Source organism: Anopheles moucheti, chromosome 2, assembly GCF_943734755.1.
Source record: "Anopheles moucheti chromosome 2, idAnoMoucSN_F20_07, whole genome shotgun sequence".
Classification (NCBI taxonomy): Eukaryota; Metazoa; Arthropoda; class Insecta; order Diptera; family Culicidae; genus Anopheles; species Anopheles moucheti.
In genome coordinates this window covers 47,809,604-47,831,994 of record NC_069140.1, presented here as the reverse complement: position 1 = coordinate 47,831,994, position 22,391 = coordinate 47,809,604, and the positions used below count along the sequence as shown (strand labels likewise).

General features: G+C 41.1%; 3 protein-coding genes across 3 annotated transcripts; 1 reads left to right on the top strand and 2 right to left on the bottom strand.

Moving 5' to 3' along the window:
• Positions 1-9,054: 9,054 nt before the first annotated feature.
• Positions 9,055-11,602, bottom strand: LOC128297078 (ATP-dependent RNA helicase SUV3 homolog, mitochondrial). The gene is made up of 3 exons (XM_053032641.1): positions 11,202-11,602; positions 10,627-11,130; positions 9,055-10,556 (listed from the first exon to the last, which is right to left on the bottom strand). Exons 1-3 carry the CDS (start codon positions 11,509-11,511, stop codon positions 9,073-9,075), a joined length of 2,298 nt encoding a protein of 765 aa, XP_052888601.1. The 5' UTR covers positions 11,512-11,602; the 3' UTR covers positions 9,055-9,072.
• Positions 11,603-11,942: 340 nt separating this feature from the next.
• LOC128307050 (charged multivesicular body protein 3) lies at positions 11,943-13,159 on the top strand. Its single transcript, XM_053044770.1, has 2 exons — positions 11,943-12,156; positions 12,223-13,159. The coding sequence occupies exons 1-2, from the start codon at positions 12,112-12,114 to the stop codon at positions 12,838-12,840; spliced, it is 663 nt and encodes a 220-aa protein (XP_052900730.1). The 5' UTR covers positions 11,943-12,111; the 3' UTR covers positions 12,841-13,159.
• A 1,907-nt stretch (positions 13,160-15,066) lies between these two features.
• On the bottom strand, positions 15,067-22,030 carry LOC128308711 (attractin). The gene is made up of 6 exons (XM_053045517.1): positions 21,523-22,030; positions 17,107-20,283; positions 16,899-17,025; positions 16,738-16,824; positions 16,356-16,437; positions 15,067-16,292 (listed from the first exon to the last, which is right to left on the bottom strand). Exons 1-6 carry the CDS (start codon positions 21,819-21,821, stop codon positions 16,138-16,140), a joined length of 3,927 nt encoding a protein of 1,308 aa, XP_052901477.1. The 5' UTR covers positions 21,822-22,030; the 3' UTR covers positions 15,067-16,137.
• Positions 22,031-22,391: the final 361 nt, after the last annotated feature.

Genomic DNA, 22,391 nt, shown 5'->3' with positions numbered 1-22,391 from the left:
GTCTTTTTTCAAGTTTTTAGGGTCAAGATTTTTACAAAAAAAACTTTTTTCTTTAAACGCCTGTAACTTCTTTATTTTGCGTCCTAGACCCTTCAAAGTTTGACCTGATTTCAATAGAAAACCATACAATTTTCGGTCTTTTTTCAAGTTTTTAGGGTCAAAATTTTTACTAAAATTTTTTTTTTCTTTAAACGCCTGTAACTTCTTTATTTTGCGTCCTAGACCCTTCAAAGTTTGACCTGATTTCAATAGAAAACCATACAATTATCGGTCTTTTTTCAAGTGTTTAGGGTCAAAATTTTTACAATAATTTTTTTTTTCTTTAAACGCCTGTAACTTCTTTATTTTGCGTCCTAGACCCTTCAAAGTTTGACCTGATTTAAATAGAAAACCATACAATTATCGGACTTTTTTCAAGTTGTTAGGGTCAAAATTTTTACAAATTTTGTTTTTTCTTTAAACGCCTGTAACTTCTTTATTTTGCGTCCTAGACCCTTCAAAGTTTGACCTGATTTCAATAGAAAACCATACAATTATCGGTCTTTTTTCAAGTTTTTAGGGTAAAAATTTTTACAACATTTTTTTTTTCTTTAAACGCCTGTAACTTCTTTATTTTGCGTCCTAGACCCTTCAAAGTTTGACCTGATTTCAATAGAAAACCATACAATTATCGGACTTTTTTCAAGTTTTTATGGTCAAAATTTTTACAAAAAATTTTTTTTTTTTTTAAACGCCTGTAACTTCTTTATTTTGCGTCCTAGACCCTTCAAAGTTTGACCTGATTTCAATAGAAAACCATACAATTTTTGGTGTTTTTTCAAGTTTTTAGGGTCAAAATTTTTACAAATTTTTTTTTTCTTTAAACGCCTGTAACTTCTTTATTTTGCGTCCTAGACCCTTCAAAGTTTGACCTGATTTCAATAGAAAACCATACAATTTTCGGACTTTTTTCAAGTTTTTAGGGTCAAAATTTTTACAAAATTTTTTTTTTCTTTAAACGCCTGTAACTTCTTTATTTTGCGTCCTAGACCCTTCAAAGTTTGACCTGATTTCAATAGAAAACCATACAATTTTCGGTCTTTTTTCAAGTTTTTAGGGTCAAAATTTTTACTAAAATTTTTTTTTTCTTTAAACGCCTGTAACTTCTTTATTTTGCGTCCTAGACCCTTCAAAGTTTGACCTGATTTCAATAGAAAACCATACAATTATCGGTCTTTTTTCAAGTGTTTAGGGTCAAAATTTTTACAATAATTTTTTTTTCTTTAAACGCCTGTAACTTCTTTATTTTGCGTCCTAGACCCTTCAAAGTTTGACCTGATTTCAATAGAAAACCAAACAATTATCGGACTTTTTTCAAGTTTTTAGGGTCAAAATTTTTACAAAGATTTTTTTTTCTTTAAACGCCTGTAACTTCTTTATTTTGCGTCCTAGACCCTTCAAAGTTTGACCTGATTTCAATAGAAAACCATACAATTTTCGGTCTTTTTTCAAGTTTTTAGGGTCAAAATTTTTACAATTTTTTTTTCTTTAAACGCCTGTAACTTCTTTATTTTGCGTCCTAGACCCTTCAAAGTTTGACCTGATTTCAATAGAAAACCATACAATTTTCGGTCTTTTTTCAAGTTGTTAGGGTCAAGATTTTTACAACAAAATTTTTTTTCTTTAAACGCCTGTAACTTCTTTATTTTGCGTCCTAGACCCTTCAAAGTTTGACCTGATTTCAATAGAAAACCATACAATTTTTGGTGTTTTTTCAAGTTTTTAGGGTCAAAATTTTTACAAATTTTTTTTTTCTTTAAACGCCTGTAACTTCTTTATTTTCCGTCCTAGACCCTTCAAAGTTTGACCTGATTTCAATAGAAAACCATACAATTTTCGGTCATTTTTCAAGTTTTTAGGGTCAAAATTTTTACAAAATTTTTTTTTTCTTTAAACGCCTGTAACTTCTTTATTTTGCGTCCTAGACCCTTCAAAGTTTGACCTGATTTCAATAGAAAACCATACAATTTTCGGACTTTTTTCAAGTTTTTAGGGTCAAAATTTTTACAAAATTTTTTGTTCTTTAAACGCCTGTAACTTCTTTATTTTGCGTCCTAGACCCTTCAAAGTTTGACCTGATTTCAATAGAAAACCATACAATTATCGGACTTTTTTCAAGTTTTTAGGGTCAAAATTTTTACAATTTTTTTTTTTTTCTTTAAACGCCTGTAACTTCTTTATTTTGCGTCCTAGACCCTTCAAAGTTTGACCTGATTTCAATAGAAAACCATACAATTTTCGGTCTTTTTTTAAGTTTTTAGGGTCAAAATTTTTAAAATTTTTTTTTCTTTAAACGCCTGTAACTTCTTTATTTTGCGTCCTAGACCCTTCAAAGTTTGACCTGATTTCAATAGAAAACCATACAATTATCGGACTTTTTTCAAGTTTTTAGGGTCAAAATTTTTACAAAAATTTTTTTTTTCTTAAAACGCCTGTAACTTCTTTATTTTGCGTCCTAGACCCTTCAAAGTTTGACCTGATTTCAATAGAAAACCATACAATTTTCGGTCTTTTTTCAAGTTGTTAGGGTCAAGATATTTACAAAAAATTTTTTTTTCTTTAAACGCCTGTAACTTCTTTATTTTGCGTCCTAGACCCTTCAAAGTTTGACCTGATTTCAATAGAAAACCATACAATTATCGGACTTTTTTCAAGTTTTTAGGGTCAAAATTTTTACAAAAAAATTTTTTTTTCTTTAAACGCCTGTAACTTCTTTATTTTGCGTCCTAGACCCTTCAAAGTTTGACCTGATTTCAATAGAAAACCATACAATTTTCGGTCTTTTTTCAAGTTTTTAGGGTCAAAATTTTTACAAAATTTTTTTTTTCTTTAAACGCCTGTAACTTCTTTATTTTCCGTCCTAGACCCTTCAAAGTTTGACCTGATTTCAATAGAAAACCATACAATTTTCGGTCATTTTTCAAGTTTTTAGGGTCAAAATTTTTACAAATTTTTTTTTTCTTTAAACGCCTGTAACTTCTTTATTTTGCGTCCTAGACCCTTCAAAGTTTGACCTGATTTCAATCGAAAACCATACAATTTTCGGATTTTTTTCAAGTTTTTAGGGTCAAAATTTTTACAAAATTTTTTTTTCTTTAAACGCCTGTAACTTCTTTATTTTGCGTCCTAGACCCTTCAAAGTTTGACCTGATTTCAATAGAAAACCATACAATTATCGGACTTTTTCAAGTTTTTAGGGTCAAAATTTTTACAAAAAATTTTTTTTCTTTAAACGCCTGTAACTTCTTTATTTTGCGTCCTAGACCCTTCAAAGTTTGACCTGATTTCAATAGAAAACCATACAATTATCGGACTTTTTTCAAGTTTTTAGGGTCAAAATTTTTACAATTTTTTTTGTTCTTTAAACGCCTGTAACTTCTTTATTTTGCGTCCTAGACCCTTCAAAGTTTGACCTGATTTCAATAGAAAACCATACAATTATCGGTCTTTTTTCAAGTGTTTAGGGTCAAAATTTTTACAATAATTTTTTTTTCTTTAAACGCCTGTAACTTCTTTATTTTGCGTCCTAGACCCTTCAAAGTTTGACCTGATTTAAATAGAAAACCATACAATTATCGGACTTTTTTCAAGTTGTTAGGGTCAAAATTTTTACAAATTTTGTTTTTTCTTTAAACGCCTGTAACTTCTTTATTTTGCGTCCTAGACCCTTCAAAGTTTGACCTGATTTCAATAGAAAACCATACAATTATGGGACTTTTTTCAAGTTTTTAGGGTAAAAATTTTTACAACATATTTTTTTTCTTTAAACGCCTGTAACTTCTTTATTTTGCGTCCTAGACCCTTCAAAGTTTGACCTGATTTCAATAGAAAACCATACAATTTTCGGTCTTTTTTCAAGTTTTAGGGTCAAAATTTTTACAATTTTTTTTTCTTTAAACGCCTGTAACTTCTTTATTTTGCGTCCTGGACCCTTCAAAGTTTGACCTGATTTCAATAGAAAACCATACAATTATGGGACTTTTTTCAAGTTTTTAGGGTCAAAATTTTTACAAAAAAATTTTTTTTTCTTTAAACGCCTGTAACTTCTTTATTTTGCGTCCTAGACCCTTCAAAGTTTGACCTGATTTCAATAGAAAACCATACAATTTTCGGTCTTTTTTCAAGTTTTTAGGGTCAAAATTTTTACAAAATTTTTTTTTTCTTTAAACGCCTGTAACTTCTTTATTTTCCGTCCTAGACCCTTCAAAGTTTGACCTGATTTCAATAGAAAACCATACAATTTTCGGTCATTTTTCAAGTTTTTAGGGTCAAAATTTTTACAAAATTTTTTTTTCTTTAAACGCCTGTAACTTCTTTATTTTGCGTCCTAGACCCTTCAAAGTTTGACCTGATTTCAATAGAAAACCATACAATTTTCGGAATTTTTTCAAGTTTTTAGGGTCAAAATTTTTACAAATTTTTTTTTTCTTTAATCGCCTGTAACTTCTTTATTTTGCGTCCTAGACCCTTCAAAGTTTGACCTGATTTCAATAGAAAACCATACAATTATCGGACTTTTTTCAAGTTTTTAGGGTCAAAATTTTTACAAATTTTTTTTTTCTTTAAACGCCTGACTCTTCTTTATTTTGCGTCCTAGATCCTTCAAAGTTTGACCTGATTTCAATAGAAAACCATACAATTATCGGGCTTTTTTCAAGTTTTTAGGGTCAAAATTTTTACAATTTTTTTTTTCTTTAAACGCCTGTAACTTCTTTATTTTGCGTCCTAGACCCTTCAAAGTTTGACCTGATTTCAATAGAAAACCATACAATTATCGGTCTTTTTTCAAGTGTTTAGGGTCAAAATTTTTACAATAATTTTTTTTTTCTTTAAACGCCTGTAACTTCTTTATTTTGCGTCCTAGACCCTTCAAAGTTTGACCTGATTTCAATAGAAAACCATACAATTTTCGGACTTTTTTCAAGTTTTTAGGGTCAAAATTTTTACAAAATTTTTTTATCTTTAAACGCCTGTAACTTCTTTATTTTGCGTCCTAGACCCTTCAAAGTTTGACCTGATTTCAATAGAAAACCATACAATTTTCGGTCTTTTTTCAAGTTTTTAGGGTCAAGATTTTTACAAAAAAAACTTTTTTCTTTAAACGCCTGTAACTTCTTTATTTTGCGTCCTAGACCCTTCAAAGTTTGACCTGATTTCAATAGAAAACCATACAATTTTCGGTCTTTTTTCAAGTTTTTAGGGTCAAAATTTTTACTAAAATTTTTTTTTTCTTTAAACGCCTGTAACTTCTTTATTTTGCGTCCTAGACCCTTCAAAGTTTGACCTGATTTCAATAGAAAACCATACAATTATCGGTCTTTTTTCAAGTGTTTAGGGTCAAAATTTTTACAATAATTTTTTTTTTCTTTAAACGCCTGTAACTTCTTTATTTTGCGTCCTAGACCCTTCAAAGTTTGACCTGATTTCAATAGAAAACCATACAATTATCGGACTTTTTCAAGTTTTTAGGGTCAAAATTTTTACAAAAAATTTTTTTTCTTTAAACGCCTGTAACTTCTTTATTTTGCGTCCTAGACCCTTCAAAGTTTGACCTGATTTCAATAGAAAACCATACAATTATCGGACTTTTTCAAGTTTTTAGGGTCAAAATTTTTACAAAAAATTTTTTTTCTTTAAACGCCTGTAACTTCTTTATTTTGCGTCCTAGACCCTTCAAAGTTTGACCTGATTTCAATAGAAAACCATACAATTTTCGGTCTTTTTTCAAGTTGTTAGGGTCAAAAGTTTTACAAAAAAAATATTTTTTCTTTAAACGTTTGTAACTTCTTTATTTTGCGTCCTAGACCCTTCAAAGTTTGACCTGATTTCAACAGAAAACCATACAATTATCGGTCTTTTTTCAAGTTTTTAGGGTCAAAATTTTTACAATTTTTTTTTTTCTTTAAACGCCTGTAACTTCTTTATTTTGCGTCCTAGACCCTTCAAAGTTTTACCTGATTTCAATAGAAAACCATACAATTATCGGGCTTTTTTCAAGTTTTTAAGGTCAAAATTTTCACAAAATTTTTTTTTTTTCTTTAAACGCCTGTAACTTCTTTATTTTGCGTCCTAGACCCTTCAAAGTTTGACCTGATTTCAATAGAAAACCATACAATTATCGGACTTTTTTCAATTTTTTAGGGTCAAAATTTTTACAACATTTTTTTTTTCTTTAAACGCCTGTAACTTCTTTATTTTGCGTCCTAGACCCTTCAAAGTTTGACCTGATTTCAATAGAAAACCATACAATTATCGGACTTTTTTCAAGTTTTTAGGGTCAAAATTTTTACAAAAATTTTTTTTTTTAAACGCCTGTAACTTCTTTATTTTGCGTCCTAGACCCTTCAAAGTTTGACCTGATTTCAATAGAAAACCATACAATTATCGGACTTTTTTCAAGTTTTTAGGGTCAAAATTTATACGAAATTTTTTTTTTCTTTAAACGCCTGTAACTTCATTATTTTGCGTTCTAGACCCTTCATAGTTTGACCTGATTTCAATAGAAAACCATACAATTTTCGGTCTTTTTTCAAGTTTTTAGGGTCAAGATTTTTACAAAATTTTTTTATCTTTAAACGCCTGTAACTTCTTTATTTTGCGTCCTAGACCCTTCAAAGTTTGACCTGATTTCAATAGAAAACCATACAATTATCGGACTTTTTTCAAGTTTTTAGGGTCAAAATTTTTACAAAATTTTTTTTTTCTTTAAACGCCTGTAACTTCTTTATTTTGCGTCCTAGACCCTTCAAAGTTTGACCTGATTTCAATAGAAAACCATACAATTTTCGGACTTTTTTCAAGTTTTTAGGGTCAAAATTTTCAACAAAATTTTCTTTTCTTTAAACGTCTGTAACTTCTTTATTTTGCGTCCTAGACCCTTCAAAGTTTGACCTGATTTCAATAGAAAACCATACAATTATCGGTCTTTTTTCAAGTTTTTAAGGTCAAAATTTTCACAAAATTTTTTTTCTTTAAACGCCTGTAACTTCTTTATTTTGCGTCCTAGACCCTTCAAAGTTTGACCTGATTTCAATAGAAAACCATACAATTTTCGGTCTTTTTTCAAGTTTTTAGGGTCAAAATTTTTACAAAATTTTTTTTTCTTTGAACGCCTGTAACTTCTTTATTTTGCGTCCTAGTCCCTTCAAAGTTTGACCTGATTTCAATAGAAAACCATACAATTATCGGACTTTTTTAAAGTTTTTAGGGTCAAAATTTTTACAATTTTTTTTTCTTTAAACGCCTGTAACTTCTTTATTTTGCGTCCTAGACCCTTCAAAGTTTGACCTGATTTCAATAGAAAACCATACAATTATCGGTCTTTTTTCAAGTTTTTAGGGTCAAAATTTTTATAAATTTTTTTTTCTTTAAACGCCTGTAACTTCTTTATTTTGCGTCCTAGACCCTTCAAAGTTTGACCTGATTTCAATAGAAAACCATACAATTATCGGTCTTTTTTCAAGTTTTTAGGGTCAAAATTTTTACAAAATTTTTTTTTTCTTTAAACGCCTGTAACTTCTTTATTTTGCGTCCTAGACCCTTCAAAGTTTGACCTGATTTCAATAGAAAACCATACAATTATCGGTCTTTTTTCAAGTTTTTAGGGTCAAAATTTTTACAAAAAATTTGTTTTTTCTTTAAACGCCTGTAACTTCTTTATTTTGCGTCCTAGACCCTTCAAAGTTTGACCTGATTTCAATAGAAAACCATACAATTTTCGGTCTTTTTTCAAGTTTTTAGGGTCAAAATTTTCACAAAAATGTTTTTTTTCTTTAAACGCCTGTAACTTCTTTATTTTACGTCCTAGACCCTTAAAAGTTTCACCTGATTTCAATAGAAAACCATACAATTTTCGGACTTTTTTCAAGTTTTTAGGGTCAAAATTTTCAAAAAATTTTTTTCTTTAAACGCCTGTAACTTCTTTATTTTGCGTCCTAGACCCTTAAAAGTTTCACCTGATTTCAATAGAAAACCATAAAATTTTCGGACTTTTTTCAAGTTTTTAGGGTCAAAATTTTTACAAAAATGTTTTTTTTTTCTTTAAACGCCTGTAACTTCTTTATTTCGCGTCCTGGAGTATTAAAAGTTTCACCTGATTTCGATAGAAAATCATACAATTTTCGGACTTTTTGGCAAGTTTTTACGGTAATTTTTTTTATAAAAATGCTTATTTTTATACGCCTGTTTCTCCTTTATTTTGCGTACTAGACTATCTCCTGGTATCAGAGCTTGACAAACTGGTCATTTTTGGTGCGTTTTCTGGCTCAATCGACACGGAAAAATCATCCTCCTGCATTGGATGCTCTCCTGGTATCAGAGCTTGACAAACTGGTCATTTTTGGCGAGTTTTCTGTCTCGATTGACACGGAAAAGCATCCTTCTGCGTTGGATGCTCTCCTGGTATCGGGAGCTTGAAAAACTGGTCATTTTTGGCGAGTTTTCTGTCTCGATTGTGATGGAAAAATCATCCTCCTGCATTGGATGCTCTCCTGGTATCAAAGCTTGACAAACTGGTCATTTTTGGCGCGTTTTCTGGCTCGATCGACACGGAAAAAGCATCCTCCTGCATTGGATGCTCTCCTGGTATCAGAGCTTGACAAACTGGTCAGTTTTAGCGAGTTTTCTGGCTCGATCGACACGGAAAAAGCATCCTCCTGCATTGGATGCTCTCCTGGTACCAAAGCTTGACAAACTGATCATGTTTATCGCGTTTTCTGTCTCGATTGACACGGAAAAGCATCCTCCTGCGTTGGATGCTCTCCTAGTATCGGGAGCTTGAAAAACTGGTCAATTTTGGCGGGTTTTCTGTCTCAAACGACACGGAAAAGCATCCTCCTGCATTGGATGCTCTCCTGGTATCAAAGCTTGACAAACTGGTCATTTTTGGTGCGTTTTCTGGCTCAATCGACACGGAAAAATCATCCTCCTGCATTGGATGCTCTCCTGGTATCAGAGCTTGACAAACTGGTCACAAATGAAACAGCTATATTATAAAATACTTTAATAGTCGATTATTACTCGATTATCGATTTATTACTTTCCTTTTCCACGGGTCAGTTTTCGCCGGCCCGATGAGCCCTTCTTACCACCGTCGAACGGATCGTCATCGTCTTCCTCCGCGCTACTCTTCCCAGTACGCTTCGCCTGCTGGTCCCATTCTTGCTTCAACTCTTGTAACATTGCCGGTGTCAGCAATCCTTGTGCCAACAGCCGCTCCGTTAGTCTACCACGTGTCCCACCCGCACCAGCCTCCCGATAGTACTTGCTCTTTTTCTGCCGCATCACGAACGAGTCCTCGTCGGGCGTATTGGTCGAAACGGCCGTTTCCGAATTCTTCAACAGTTTCGTAATTTGAAATACACCCTGCTGAATGATGTCGTCCAGTTCGCGCTGTATGTCGCGCACCAGCTTCTCGTCCGGAAACAGATCCGGAAACCGGTAGCTCAGCCAAAGGTACAGATCCAGCACATCGAACACCGCCTCCAGGTGCACGAGATCGATGATGGTGCGCGGCAGCTGGAACGGCCAACCGCACTGATTGCACAGCCAATCGAACGTAACCGGCTCGTTGCGGCTGTACCGGCGTGCGTACTTCAGGAACATCGAGCACACAAACGGCATGTTGCGGTTGATCGGTGCGCAGCAGAAAATGTAGCGCGCTCTCAGCGGCAACGGTACGTGCTGTATCGTTTCGGCCAGAAACTTGAAATCCTCCGTATTGCACATAAAGTACAGCGAATCGTCGACCGTGCTGAGCGACACGAATATCTCCATCAAGTTGCTGAGGGTTGCGTTCGGCAGATGGTACGCGTACAGCTCGATCATGTCTGCGGTCGGGTGAAGCCCTGCCTGGGCCAGCGGATCCGGTGTTTGGGCTAGAATGCCTTTCAGCGTGGACAAATCTTCCGCCTTGAATGTTGTCACGTATCCCTCTTCCCACTTCATTCCATACCGGCCGGCCCGGCCCGCTATCTGGAGTGCAGCCGACACCGAAATTGTATCCATCTCCTTTTCACCCTTTTGGTTCATCGTTGGTTTGATCATTGAGTAGAATATAACGCGCCGTATGCTTAGGTTCAGTCCCATACCGATAGCATCCGTGGCTACCAGAACCTTGCAGCTGTTGTTCGGGTCGTTAAACTTGGCTGCCTGAGCCAGCTTAGTGCCGGGCGGAAGACCACCGTAAATGACTGCCACCTCCTTGCCGCGGGCCTCGATTTCGCGTGAAACTGCGTAAATGTCATTCTTGCTGAAGCACACAATGCAGTCCCCCGGCTGAACGTTATCGAGCGTTTGCAGTGCTTGATCCTCAATGTGGAGGGGCGTGAGCCGTTTGTAGTTGCGCACCTCGAGCGATTCATGGGTCGTTTCACACAGCTTCTGGAGCAGGTCGGCCGTGCCAGGTTCACCGCACACATGAATTTCCTCCGCCATCAAACCCAAGAATGCTCTCGTCCATGCCCATCCTCGGCCAACGTCTTTCAGCAATTGTATTTCATCGATTACAGCTACTTCATCTACAAAAAGTCAACTCAAAATTAGTTTCCAATTACCTTCTGGGCTGCTTGTTCGGTAAAATAAACTCACAAGGCGTATTGATGGACGTCATCTCGACCGTGCAAGCCACGTGTGCGGACTGTTTCCCTTCAGAGTTGGCAAATTTGCGCTCCTCGCCAGTCACCAGATCACAAGGCGTTCCTCGCTGATTGCTCTTGTTGTACACTTCACTGGCCAGCAGCTTCAACGGACCACAGTACACACCCGATTTAGCGGTGAGAAAGCGTTCCATAGCGTGATAAGTTTTGCCCGAGTTAGTGGGACCAGAGTGGAAAATCACCTTCCGGTTCATGCCCCTCGCATTCGGGTACCAGTTGGCTGGTTGCCGAAGGTCAGATATTTTCTTCAAATCATCCATACACTCGAGGTGTGGGAAAATTTGCTTCACATGCCGCAAAAAATAAGGAAAGACATCATCAACATGGCCCGCTCCCTGCAGTATATCGCTAAGCACCACGTGTAGATCGGCCGGTAGTGCATCCGTTTCGAGACAGTACTTCCGAAAGCTGATAAACGCTTGCTGTTGAAGATTCGCTGTGAAATGCACAAAAATTCACATTATTAAATACGAAAGGAATTCAAAACTTCACCAGCAAATCACTTACAATCGATCCCATTTTCCATGCAGAGGAATTTGATTTCTTTCCTATTGCTAAACTTCAGTATCACCTTCAGCATTTCCGCCTTATCTAACACACCCGTCAGCTCGGCACCGACATTTATATCGTCCGGGCTGGGCCGTATAGGAATCGGGGTAAACAGTTTACTATCGTCCTTCTTACCGCGGTACAATTCGACTGCAGTGCTGCTGGGAACCAATAATCGGCGAGCACCGTTCGTTGCGCGTGACGCAACCTGTACCGAGTTTAACACCGTTCGGCAGTAGCGTGTCCATCTTTGTGCATTTATCAACATGTTGGTTCCCTGTTGCAGTATTGTGTAATTCGTCCAGTCACCTCGAAGCCGGTAAAAATATTGCCGCCTGCACGGCAAGCGCGTTCGAGAGCAGCTCACCTGGTTTGTTTTGATTTTGCACGTGTGCTGACAGTACCAGCTGTCAAATAACGACACACACAAGCACCTGCACAAGGTTACGCCATAGTACAGGGGGTTTGTTTACCCAAATTATGAATGAGAAATTGCCACAACACGAAATACACGGAGACAAAAAGGATATTCATGAATTTCTATCACTCCCTAAACGTCTGAAACCTGCCTATGATTGTTAAAAATGAGCTAATTACCCATCACCCATTGGCAAACTGTCAAACTCAAGGGCATTCATTCCTTCACTCGGAGTCGACTGTTCTGTTTGTGAATGAATCATAACAAAACAAACGCAACAATAAGCTGGCTGTGAAAAGAAGCAAAGAAGGTGCGCGGTTTCACAAGCTTTTTCGATTATTAATTAGTTATTTATTTGGTGCTTTTTTGTGCAATACTGGTTTATACCGTGCGCCGGTGTTTCTCGTGCAACTCGCCGCTGTTATTCCGTCGTGCTGTAATCGTGCAACCATGGGTCTCTTTGGCAAATCCCAAGACCGAAACCCTAAAGATATGGTAAGCACACATAGCTAGTGGATGGGGAACCAGCCCGAATTCATACTCCATTTGCGTGCATTGCAGGTCCAGGAATGGTCGTCGAAGCTACGCAAAGAATCGTTCGCACTCGACCGGCAGATACGCTCCATCCAGCGTGAGGAGGACAAAATAAAACGTTCGCTCAAGGAGGCGGCCAAAAAGAACGACAAGGAGGTGTGCACGATACTGGCGAAAGAGCTCATCCGGTCGCGGAAAGCGATCAACAAAATCTACACCAGCAAGGCACACATAAACTCGGTGCAGCTACAGATGAAAAACCAGATGGCGACGGTGCGAGTGGCGGGCTCGCTGGCTAAATCGACCGAGGTGATGCAGGCGATGCAGGCGCTCGTAAAGCTACCGGAGGTGGCCGCCTCGATGCGCGAAATGTCGAAGGAGATGATGAAGGCCGGCATCATCGAGGAAATGATCGACGAAACGATGGAATCGCTCGAGGACGTGGAGGAGATGGAGGAAGAAGCGCAAAAGGAGATCGACCATGTGCTGTGGGAGATAACGGCAGGCAAGCTGGGCGAAGCTCCGGCCACACCGCTCGCCAACCCAACGAAGGACGAACCGTCGACATCAAGGGCCGAAGAGGAGGAGGATGAAGAGGACGATATGAAGGAGATGCAGAGCCGATTGCAGGCACTGAGGTCGTGAATGGGAGCTGCCCTTTCATCCTCCTCCACCTTATACTGACCACCTTCAGGGGTTTTGCTTAACAGTAACACACAGACACACACTCACACTCAAATACAAAACTTAAATACTGTCCGTTCGTTGCAACGTTGCAGTCACTAGTTATTTACCCTTTTTGCCCACAAAGATACAAATTCAAGAAGAAGAAAAGGTATATCCTGAAAGGAATTTCTTCCCTGATTATAAATGTTAAAATAAAATATAACTTATCTTACCTTTTCTGTACATTTCACTGCTCACCCAACACACGACACCGGAGTTGTGTCTTTTGCTCTTTTCAAGCTGCATTTGTATCCTTCCCTTTTTGTTCTTTTATTACCGTAACAAAATGCCATAAAATACTTAATTTTGTTCGTTTTGTTGTTTCGTTCCATCCGTTTCTTAGATTCTCGTATTTTTTTTGTTTTAAATGAGTGGAGTGGTTTTATTTGATTTTGCTTTACGATTAAAACCGCAAATTTGCTCCGACCATCTTTCATAGCTCCGACCAAACGCACCGCTTGTTGTATACTAAACCCCGTTCATTCTTGCTAACTCACACCACTAACCTTCGCTCGCTGCCTTGACCAATAGGGTGTATTTATGCGTCTTCATCTTGTTGTCGATGCCATCCCTTCTTTACGCTAAACCATTTCTTTATATTGCTGTGTCCGCCATGGGTGTGATCCGTTTCAATATGGTTAAAATCTGCTTTTTTTTTCTTGTCCCTATTGTGGCCACTCTCGTTACTACTGCTCCAACGATCGGTTGGACATGTCCGATATCCGTCTTATTGCTTAACCGTATCGGGATTCGGTCGTGGCGGCATCGCACGATTAAACCCTGCCGGATAACTCCTAACAAAAACACACAAAACCAAAACTAACTAACAGAAAACATCCTTCCTAACTAAAAGAATACACCTGACCGGCCAATACACAGTGACGGTTTTGGATTAAAACGTGTGCACAGTGTGTCGGAAACACTATTGTTTTGCCCTCATAATTAAATATGTTCAGTATATATAGATATATTCAGTATGTATATGCATATATCATAGTCACAGTCTCTGCGTTAAAACGAAACACGAGCACACGCACTCACAAACCCTACGCATACGCTTAAGTAACGGGAAGGCTGCAAAAGCTACCTGTTACAGTGGGGAAATGTTGCACCTTTGTTGCTAAGCTTTCTTTTCTTCGTGTTCACACCAAATTAAGATGCTTCCTTTAACGCGGTACAGTTCCAATGCAGCAGGATACACATACAAAACTCTAATCTGGTGGACCAAAAGCTGATTGTGTTGTTCAGTTTTCAACCTTTGTTTTCTTCGTTGCAAATAATAGCCTGCATTTGCATCAACTCTTTTACAATAGCTATACGGTCCCCGACCGGTTTGGCTTTTATCCTTTGCCGCCAACCTTTACCATCAATTTTGATTTAACGCACACACGATGATCAGTTTTTTAAAACCGTTAGTCCTGTTTAGTTTCCGTTCGATCTCTATCCTTCGTCCTTGTACCTGCTGAATTCTAATTCTAATGCTTTGCAAAAGACAACACAACACACAGATCCTGGTTGATGAAACCTATCGCTAATTATGATGCCTAAATGTACACCGTGTAGGTCCTTGTCCTTGCAAGGAAGAAGATCAGAGCAACATAATCATCAGCACTCGTTCTCTCGCTCTCTCTTTATCTCTCTCATTATGCAGATCTCGGTACTGCATTGGCAAATTCAATGGTAAAACAGGGAGATGGAGATCACCTACAACTGTTCCACTTACGGCAAAAAATGAAACCACGCACTACGACGCGAAACGAACGGAAAAGATAAAACGATGCGTTTTTTTTCTATCGAATACATATCTAATAATCATCACAATGTTGTTTCCTTTGCTAACCCTTTGTTTTCCATTTATGCACGTTTTAGATTTTCTCCGGGTCCGGTTTCTCTACCACTACAAGCTCCACTATCCTCTAAGCAGCAATTCTACACCACACAACGCACGGCGCTTTTTACTACATATCCGGAGTTTAGCTTTCCTTTTTGTTCTTTCCCGTTAGTGGCGCATGTTTCTTGAGTTCTTTTCAGTCATTGTTTTGCATAAAATCAGCAACATGAATTTGGCGAAGGTTCATGCTCCGCATACATACACGTACATACGCATACGTACGTTTGGCCTGCTAGCGGAATTAGACGAATTTGTATTGAAAAAAAACCCCAAGAAACGTTTTAAACTCATGCTTTGAATATCGGTCGATTTTGTTTTGGAATTTAAAAAAAAAGGGGATGTGAAAAATTTGTCCAACAAAACCAAAATGCGTAAATAAAATACTTTAACAACAATGTTTTTTTTTGTAATGAGTATTTGTGAAGCCGTTTGTCAGGCTTGTACAAATGGTACAGCAAAATGCAATCCCAGCTGAACAAATTGCACATGTGCAAATAAACTGGGCTTTGGAAAAAGGTATCCTACCGTTACGAATCGGTATTGCGATATTAAAAGTTTAAAGCGAATGGTACTGAAAGAAATCTAACTATTCAAATGCTTATTTTAAGCGCCAAACTAATAGTTTTTGCCGACCCGAAACGGAAATTCTATTGTGCAAAACAATGCTCCCATAATGGAGTTCCCCACGCAAATGATACAAAACAAACACATGCCATTAAATTAATATCGAAAATCCAATTAAAATCTACCTCTATGCATTCATTTTTTGCATGCACTGCTCGCTTGTGTGAGGAAGCAAAAGAAAAACATTAACCAAAGGTAGCACAAAGTAATTCAGGCCTAGTGCGTAACACTCGCATATTTTACGTTCCGCAGCTTTCTGGGTGCTGTTCTGCTGTTCTCGGGATTATCATTATTATTATTATTGGTAGTGTAATTAATTATTAGCATTATTGTAAACCACGCGCGCAGTCGTGTGTACCTAGTCTCAGACTCTGTATTTTTATCCAGGCTTGCAAGAGTTCTATCTCGGCTTTGTTATGCTCGCTTATTTTGCTTACATTGCTCGCAACGCTTCACACTACGCCCAATGCCCAGTTACCATTCGCTTTACCGATAAAGCTTCGTTTTTGTGTTCATCACTTTCTGTATCTGTTGTCCCTGTTGGGCTATGCACGAGATGCCCGATGGGTCATCTATCGAGGTTCAGCAACACAGGCATGGCCATGCCATGCCATGACTCTAGCTCCAACAAACGGACCAACTGGATACGGGGGCATAATGCGTTTGGTTGCCCGCCAGATGGATATACGTAGACATTATATTTATATACAACTATCAGGGTGTTGGCTCTGCTTACGCTTAGTCTTAGGTTCCTTCGGATGTTCTATCGACGAGCGTCGTGGGTTCCCTAACGTTACTAATGCACTTGCGACGGCAAGACCTGCCGATTGACCAGGAGGAGAATGCTGAAGGCCACCTAAAAGCAGGGAAAAAAATTAATCCTTGGCGCACAATGGGACATCCCCCACATTTAGCATACCCGTTGGCAGCCGGACTAGAAGCGAAAGAACTGCTGCCCTGTTGCCTTCGCATGGCTCCAGTGCGATAGGGCTGGGTGAGTCCTGTAAAAGAATACAAGCATTAAATTAAAAGTATGTCACACGTAGTGGTGATAGACCACAACCAAAAGAACAAATAGTTCTTTTCATGGAGTGAAGAGCGTACCGCTCTCGCGTACACCAAAACGAGCGAAGCATTTGTGGTAGCTCCGTACGGAGCGCTGGATGAAGGAGCGAATTGTGCGATACGAGAGCTACATCCTCCGTTTCACACAGTGTTATTTCAAGAGTTACCACAGCTACACAATAAAGCTTTGCTTAGTGACCGTACTAACCGCAGCTTTTTTCTAATATAACACTTACCTTTTTACGTTTCCGCGGTGCAGCAGTAATATTTTCTACCGCGGGCGATAGCTCGTTGTACTCTCTACTTTCGATCTCGACCAAAACCTAAGACGAAGTAAGGTCAAATTTTAATATCTCTTTCGTGTTGCTAGCGATGTGAAGTCTTTTCAATTGCTCACCTGCGAAAATGGTCGCGACGCCATCTGTTCCATTTCCACAAACAGTCGCTGCCGCCGCCGGAACATGTCGTAATGTTGCTTAATCTTCCACAGGATGGCCGCCATGACGAGGAGCAAAAGGAAACATCTGTACAGCAAAGCAACAAAGGAAAATACGCTGAAGGTTAAATAAATCCTTTAAACAGAACGCCAAATCAAATACTCTTACGTTGAGAAGGTGATGAAGAATTGCTGTAAGTTCAGCTTGGGATACTGCGAAAACGCAATCTGTATCCAGAGCGGTGGCTGAAAGTCGTACACGTACACGTAAAACGTCGTCAGTGTCACATTGTCCTCGATACCGAACTGATGTTCAGCCTTGGAGAATCGGTACCGAAACGTGGAACAGTTAACGGCCGAAAAGAGTGGCTTCTCGATGCCACCAGCCGTTCGGATGGTGATATTCATCCGTGCCGCCACACTGCACGTGATCGTAAAGTCGGCATCGATATCCGGCTTGACCGGCGAGTTGCGGAAGTTAATCTGCGTAAAGTGGCGATCTTCCTTCTTCGACAGATTGAACGTAAACTGGTAGTCGATCGTCAGATCGTAGTAGCACGATCCACGACTCGGATCACCATGGTAGTGGTTGGTTGCGTCACACTTTTCACAATGATCACCCGCCAGCCCCTTGGTGCTGCAGAAGCACTTGCCCGTCTCGCTGTGACAGTACTGAGCCTGTCCGTTACATTCACACTTCTGGCAGATGCCTCCGTTGACCGGGTTGCCCCAGTAGCCCGACTTACACTTGTCGCAGTTCGTGCCTATCGTCAGATCGTTACAGGGCTGCTTGCACGTCTTCGAATCGGGACAGGTACTGTGGCCATTACATTGACAGCTGGGACAGTGCGTAAAGTGCCAGCGCTGAGCCGGACATTCGGTCTCTTCGTGTGCTCCACTGTCACCACCCGGCAGACACTTACCCAGCCCGGTCATGGAACCATCGTCACACCAGCCACAGGCAGGATCATCCCGGCACTGGGCACAGGTGCGATAGAAACCGCACTGACTTTTGCCGCTACTTGCCGCCCGACACTTACTTGAACCCGTCGTCCATTCGCGACACTGTCCGTACGGAAAGCTGGCAGTGTACGCATTCTTGTCCACGCACCGCTGCTCATTCTGGCACCAGATGCATTCCTCCTGTGTGCAATTACCGCAAGACGTCAGCACAGAACAGGCCGGCGGACAGGCATCGTTCAGCGCATCGCCCGACTTGTTCCGGCTGTACTGACACTTGCTATGCTCGTAGTCCCAGTGGCAAACGCTCACCGCCGTACAGGCGTGACATCCGTGCAGCTGCGCACACACATGCTCATCATTATCCGGACAGTCCTTCAGTGCCTTGGTGGGATAGAAATCGGCCCGAAACGTGTACGACACGTCCGGGCATTTCTCCTTCACGCAGATACCCTTCCCATTGCCAATGCCGCAGAACATACAACCGTACGCGGTCGATACGCAACCCTGGCACGTCGTCAGCTGACTGCACAGCTCGTAATCCATCAGCTCCTGTTGTGTTAGCACGAGCCGGCTCTTCTTGGGGCACACCTCCAAACCTTCCTGATCACGGTCGAACAATCGATCGCGCTGAACCGCCGCCGCCGGCATGCATTTGTTCTTTTGTATATCCCAAACGCATTTTACACCCGGTCGCGTATTAAGACATTGCTCCGTTCGATTGAACGCTTGGCATTCGCCCGGTGTGAACTTCAGTATGTCGTTTATCATCTGCCCATCGAACCCACCGTAGATGTACAGTGACCGCTCAAACACTGCTGCCGAATGGCCAAACCGCGCCAGGTCGGCGTAGAGATCATCCGGCATGGGTTGCGTGTGCCACGAGTCGCACAGCACATCGTAAACCATCAGATCGCGCGAATAACATTTCGCTCCGAAGCTGTGCGAAGTATCGTTGTGTGTATTACCGCCGAATACCATCATCAGGCCGGGTGTAAGGAAATTGGCCGTGTGTAAGAAGCGCGCAGTAGGCGCTGTCTCCAGCAACGTCCACAGACGCTCGTGTGGCTCGTAGCTGAACAGTTTGTTGCTTAGCAACTGCGAACTATCACTCTCCGATACGATGCCACCGTACACGTAGATACGTTCCCGAAGCGGATCGTAGGCAGCCGAATGGCCGTAACCACCCTTTACCGGGTAACCGCGCGTCGGTACTATCTTCCATTCGCGGGTCCCAAAGTTAAACTCCTGCACCGTGTTCAGGTACCCAAACTGTGGCGAATGGCCAAATAGGACCACCATCTTCTGCGAACTGCCACCACCGGACAGTATCTTCTTTCCACCCGCACCGCTTTGATCGTAGTTCGTCACGATTGTAGCCGTATGTCCGGCTGAACGGAGTGGTCCGCACATCTCGTACGTTTCGTTGCACTGTTCCGATTTCACGGTGATGTTTTCCCATATCTTTGCACTCACATCGAACGCCCACAGCTCGCCGCACACACCTTTGCCCTCGATCACTCCACCGTACATGAATATCTTGTCGCCAAAGATGACCGTTGACGCACCGTACCGTAGCTCCGGTACCGGCTTACTCTCCGTGTGGGCCGTTTCCCAAACCTTCCCATTGAAATCGTACATATACAGCAGGGCTTCCGCTTTGCCGTAACTTTCGCCCGCAATTACGTACAGTGTGTCGTGAAAAACAGCTACTCCGTGCGATGCACTGCCCGGCGGTGTAAAGCCTTCCGTTTCGCCGGCATCGATCGCCGTCCAGTAACCGTGGGCGATCGTTTGCGAACAATCGTTCCCCGTGTAGCCAACGCTGCAGACACACCGTTGCTGCTTCTTGTCACACACACCGTGGCCGAGATGGGCGGAACAATAGTTCGGGCACCGGGGAATGTTACAGGCAGCACCGGTAAACCCATTGTTGCAGCTACACACCCCATTCCAGCAATCGCCATTGCCCGAACAGCTGAGCGATGAATCGTTCGTGGGGCAAGCGTTCACTTGGTAGGAAATGTTAAAGCCCGACATATTGTACGCATCATCGCTGAAAAAGTGTAGCAGGGCCGAACCGGAGTGGGCAAACACTTCCGGTATTCGGCGGATGGTGAAATTTTTCCGATACATCAATCCGCTAAATACGGCCAGCAGCGGCGATTCGACGGAGTCACCGTCGTACACGTACAGATGGTCCCAGCCACATTCGGTGGCGAACTCTTCCAGATGGAGCCGTATTACGGATGGTTGGGTGGGACCAACGTTCGACACCTTATCGGTGATGGTGTTGTGTTCGCGGGCATCGATCAACCAGCTGCATTTGACACCGATCGAATAGTTACCGAGCCCATCATGGATGCTGCCTGATGGATCCGTCAGTCTGGAATATAGAAAAAAGCGTCCGTTAGTAAACTGGTTAGTTAGCCATGACAACGATTCACGCGCAAAATGATTTGAAATTAATTTATCAAACGAGAAATTGCTGTATTCAAATTGACGTGTGTACCTCACATTTCAACTACTCTTACTATTGCAAGTGTTTCAAATAAACAACATGTTTATGATACCAATTCCTCAGTTTCTGACCTCGTGATGTTCTCTTCCGTCATTATTCCATTCATATCACTCCATTTCTTAGCGATACGCATAGCCTCCTTGGCGTCTTATGCTACCAGTTTGCTCCCATACATAAACGAAAACAACCCAACGCAAGATAAACGCAACGAGACGACCTCTCTTTGCCGGGTGTTTGCTGTAAACCGTCATCATCCAGACGTAATTAACGGTCCCGAGCAGATAACAAGTCCGAATCCAGTGCACCAAATTGCCATAGCACGAATAGCCAGACACAAAAAAAACCATTCCAACCCGAAAAAAGCGTATCTCACCGACGCAACGCAAACCGACGGGGAAACAAACATCGCACAAAGCAACCTAATTTTCTGTGCAAGCTTTTTTTTTTCATCCGGCGCATCCACAGTGGTCTCCTTCGATGTTGGGCATTGTTTTGATTTCGTGGTGTTGGTGTGTTTTTGTTTTAATCATTGTGGTTATGAACAAAAACGATTAATCAAAGCGTGATGCAAAGGATGCCGCAATGATTACTTTTATTGCAATAACACGTTTTTGTAGGAAAACAAACTCGTATCGTTGTTTATTTATAACTGCTAAGCGCCATTTACATACGGCTATCATTTCTAGCAAACGCTTCATTTCCCAACAGCTGTTCGTACACACACCTCGAATACCTATTGGACGAAAACTATTGTATTTACGCACCCCAATGTGGGCAAGCATTTGATTGGATTCACCACCCGTGGAAAAGCTTGCGCACCAAAGTTTTGTTGCTTGTTGTTTTTCCAACGCTTTTCCGTTTGCTAACTTTAATCTGATTACTGAATATCGGGCCATACTTGGGCTGGATGGAAGGATCCAGGAGCGCTCTCCGTCCGACTGTTTCGGGGTGTTCATACTTCTATGTTGGATGTTGTTTCTAGCACAAAATGCAGGTCACTGGGACGGCACTTGGAAGTGCACGGAGCTATTGGTTGTTGCATTTTGCTTTCTTTCCTTCTCGCCCAGCTACAAACAGGTTTTTTTTTGTATGACGCGCACTTACCTAACCTTACCACCGCAGAATTGGCACTCGGACCCTTGCCAGCCGTCCGGACAGAGACAGGTTCCGTTTTTGCAGACACCACCGTTCATGCAGCGTACATCCGCGCATCGGCTGGCGGAATCGGGCATCCCGGCCAAACCTTGGCACGATACGACGGTAGGGCCCAGGTGGCACGATAAAACTAGCAGCACCAGTGCAACACGCCAAAGGTCCGCCACCGTAGGTGGTGGGCCACATTTTCTTCGATACTTCGATTTGTGCAGCAGATAAACAAACATTTGCAGATATTCGAGCGGCATTCCGCTTCGCTGCGCTGCCGGAAGACCACTCCACTTTCGAACGGAAAATCAACCCCGATGCGGGGTCAGTCTATGCCGTAGGGCAGAACACTTTTGTGCACGCTTGAGACAACGAGGACACACACAGCACGAAACACCGTGCGACGAACGGTGCTTTCGATTATCCCGTTCCACAAAACGGACACAGCAGACACAGCGGTCGCACACGGTGGATTATTCGCACTTGAACCAATAGCACACAATGTTAAAACAAAAAAGGAAGTAGCTACACTATGGCTACGCTCCGGTCAGCAAACGGATGTTCGGGGCCTACTGTTTGATGTGTCCAAAAGAAAAACCCTCCCTCGGACGCACTTTTGCAGCCAGCCAGACCAACCCGACGAAAGCAAGACTGCCAGAAGCCCTCTCTAGCCCCGTCCGCTGCTCTGCCCTACTTGCTGTTCCAACGAACGGGAACGCACACAGTCGCTGCGCTGCACATACGCACGGATGGACAGCGGCCGTGTAGATTACCGATGGCAATGCAAATCTTCTCCGTGTTGCGACTCACTTTCCTTTCGCTATCGCCAT

Bases quoted from the DNA above. Each gene is read 5' to 3' on its own strand.
- LOC128308711 (XM_053045517.1), bottom strand. From the start codon at position 21,821: ATGCCGCTCGAATATCTGCAAATGTTTGTTTATCTGCTGCACAAATCG. The intron at 17,026-17,106 runs GTAAGAGTATTT...TTTGCTGTACAG, and splicing joins TTCTTCATCACCTTCTCAAC to ATGTTTCCTTTTGCTCCTCG. The intron at 16,438-16,737 runs GTAAGTGTTATA...ATTCTTTTACAG, and splicing joins CACCGCGGAAACGTAAAAAG to GACTCACCCAGCCCTATCGC.
- LOC128307050 (XM_053044770.1), top strand. From the start codon at position 12,112: ATGGGTCTCTTTGGCAAATCCCAAGACCGAAACCCTAAAGATATG. The intron at 12,157-12,222 runs GTAAGCACACAT...CGTGCATTGCAG, and splicing joins ACCGAAACCCTAAAGATATG to GTCCAGGAATGGTCGTCGAA.
- LOC128297078 (XM_053032641.1), bottom strand. From the start codon at position 11,511: ATGTTGATAAATGCACAAAGATGGACACGCTACTGCCGAACGGTGTTA. The intron at 11,131-11,201 runs GTAAGTGATTTG...TGCATTTCACAG, and splicing joins CATGGAAAATGGGATCGATT to CGAATCTTCAACAGCAAGCG. The intron at 10,557-10,626 runs GTGAGTTTATTT...GACTTTTTGTAG, and splicing joins GACGTCCATCAATACGCCTT to ATGAAGTAGCTGTAATCGAT.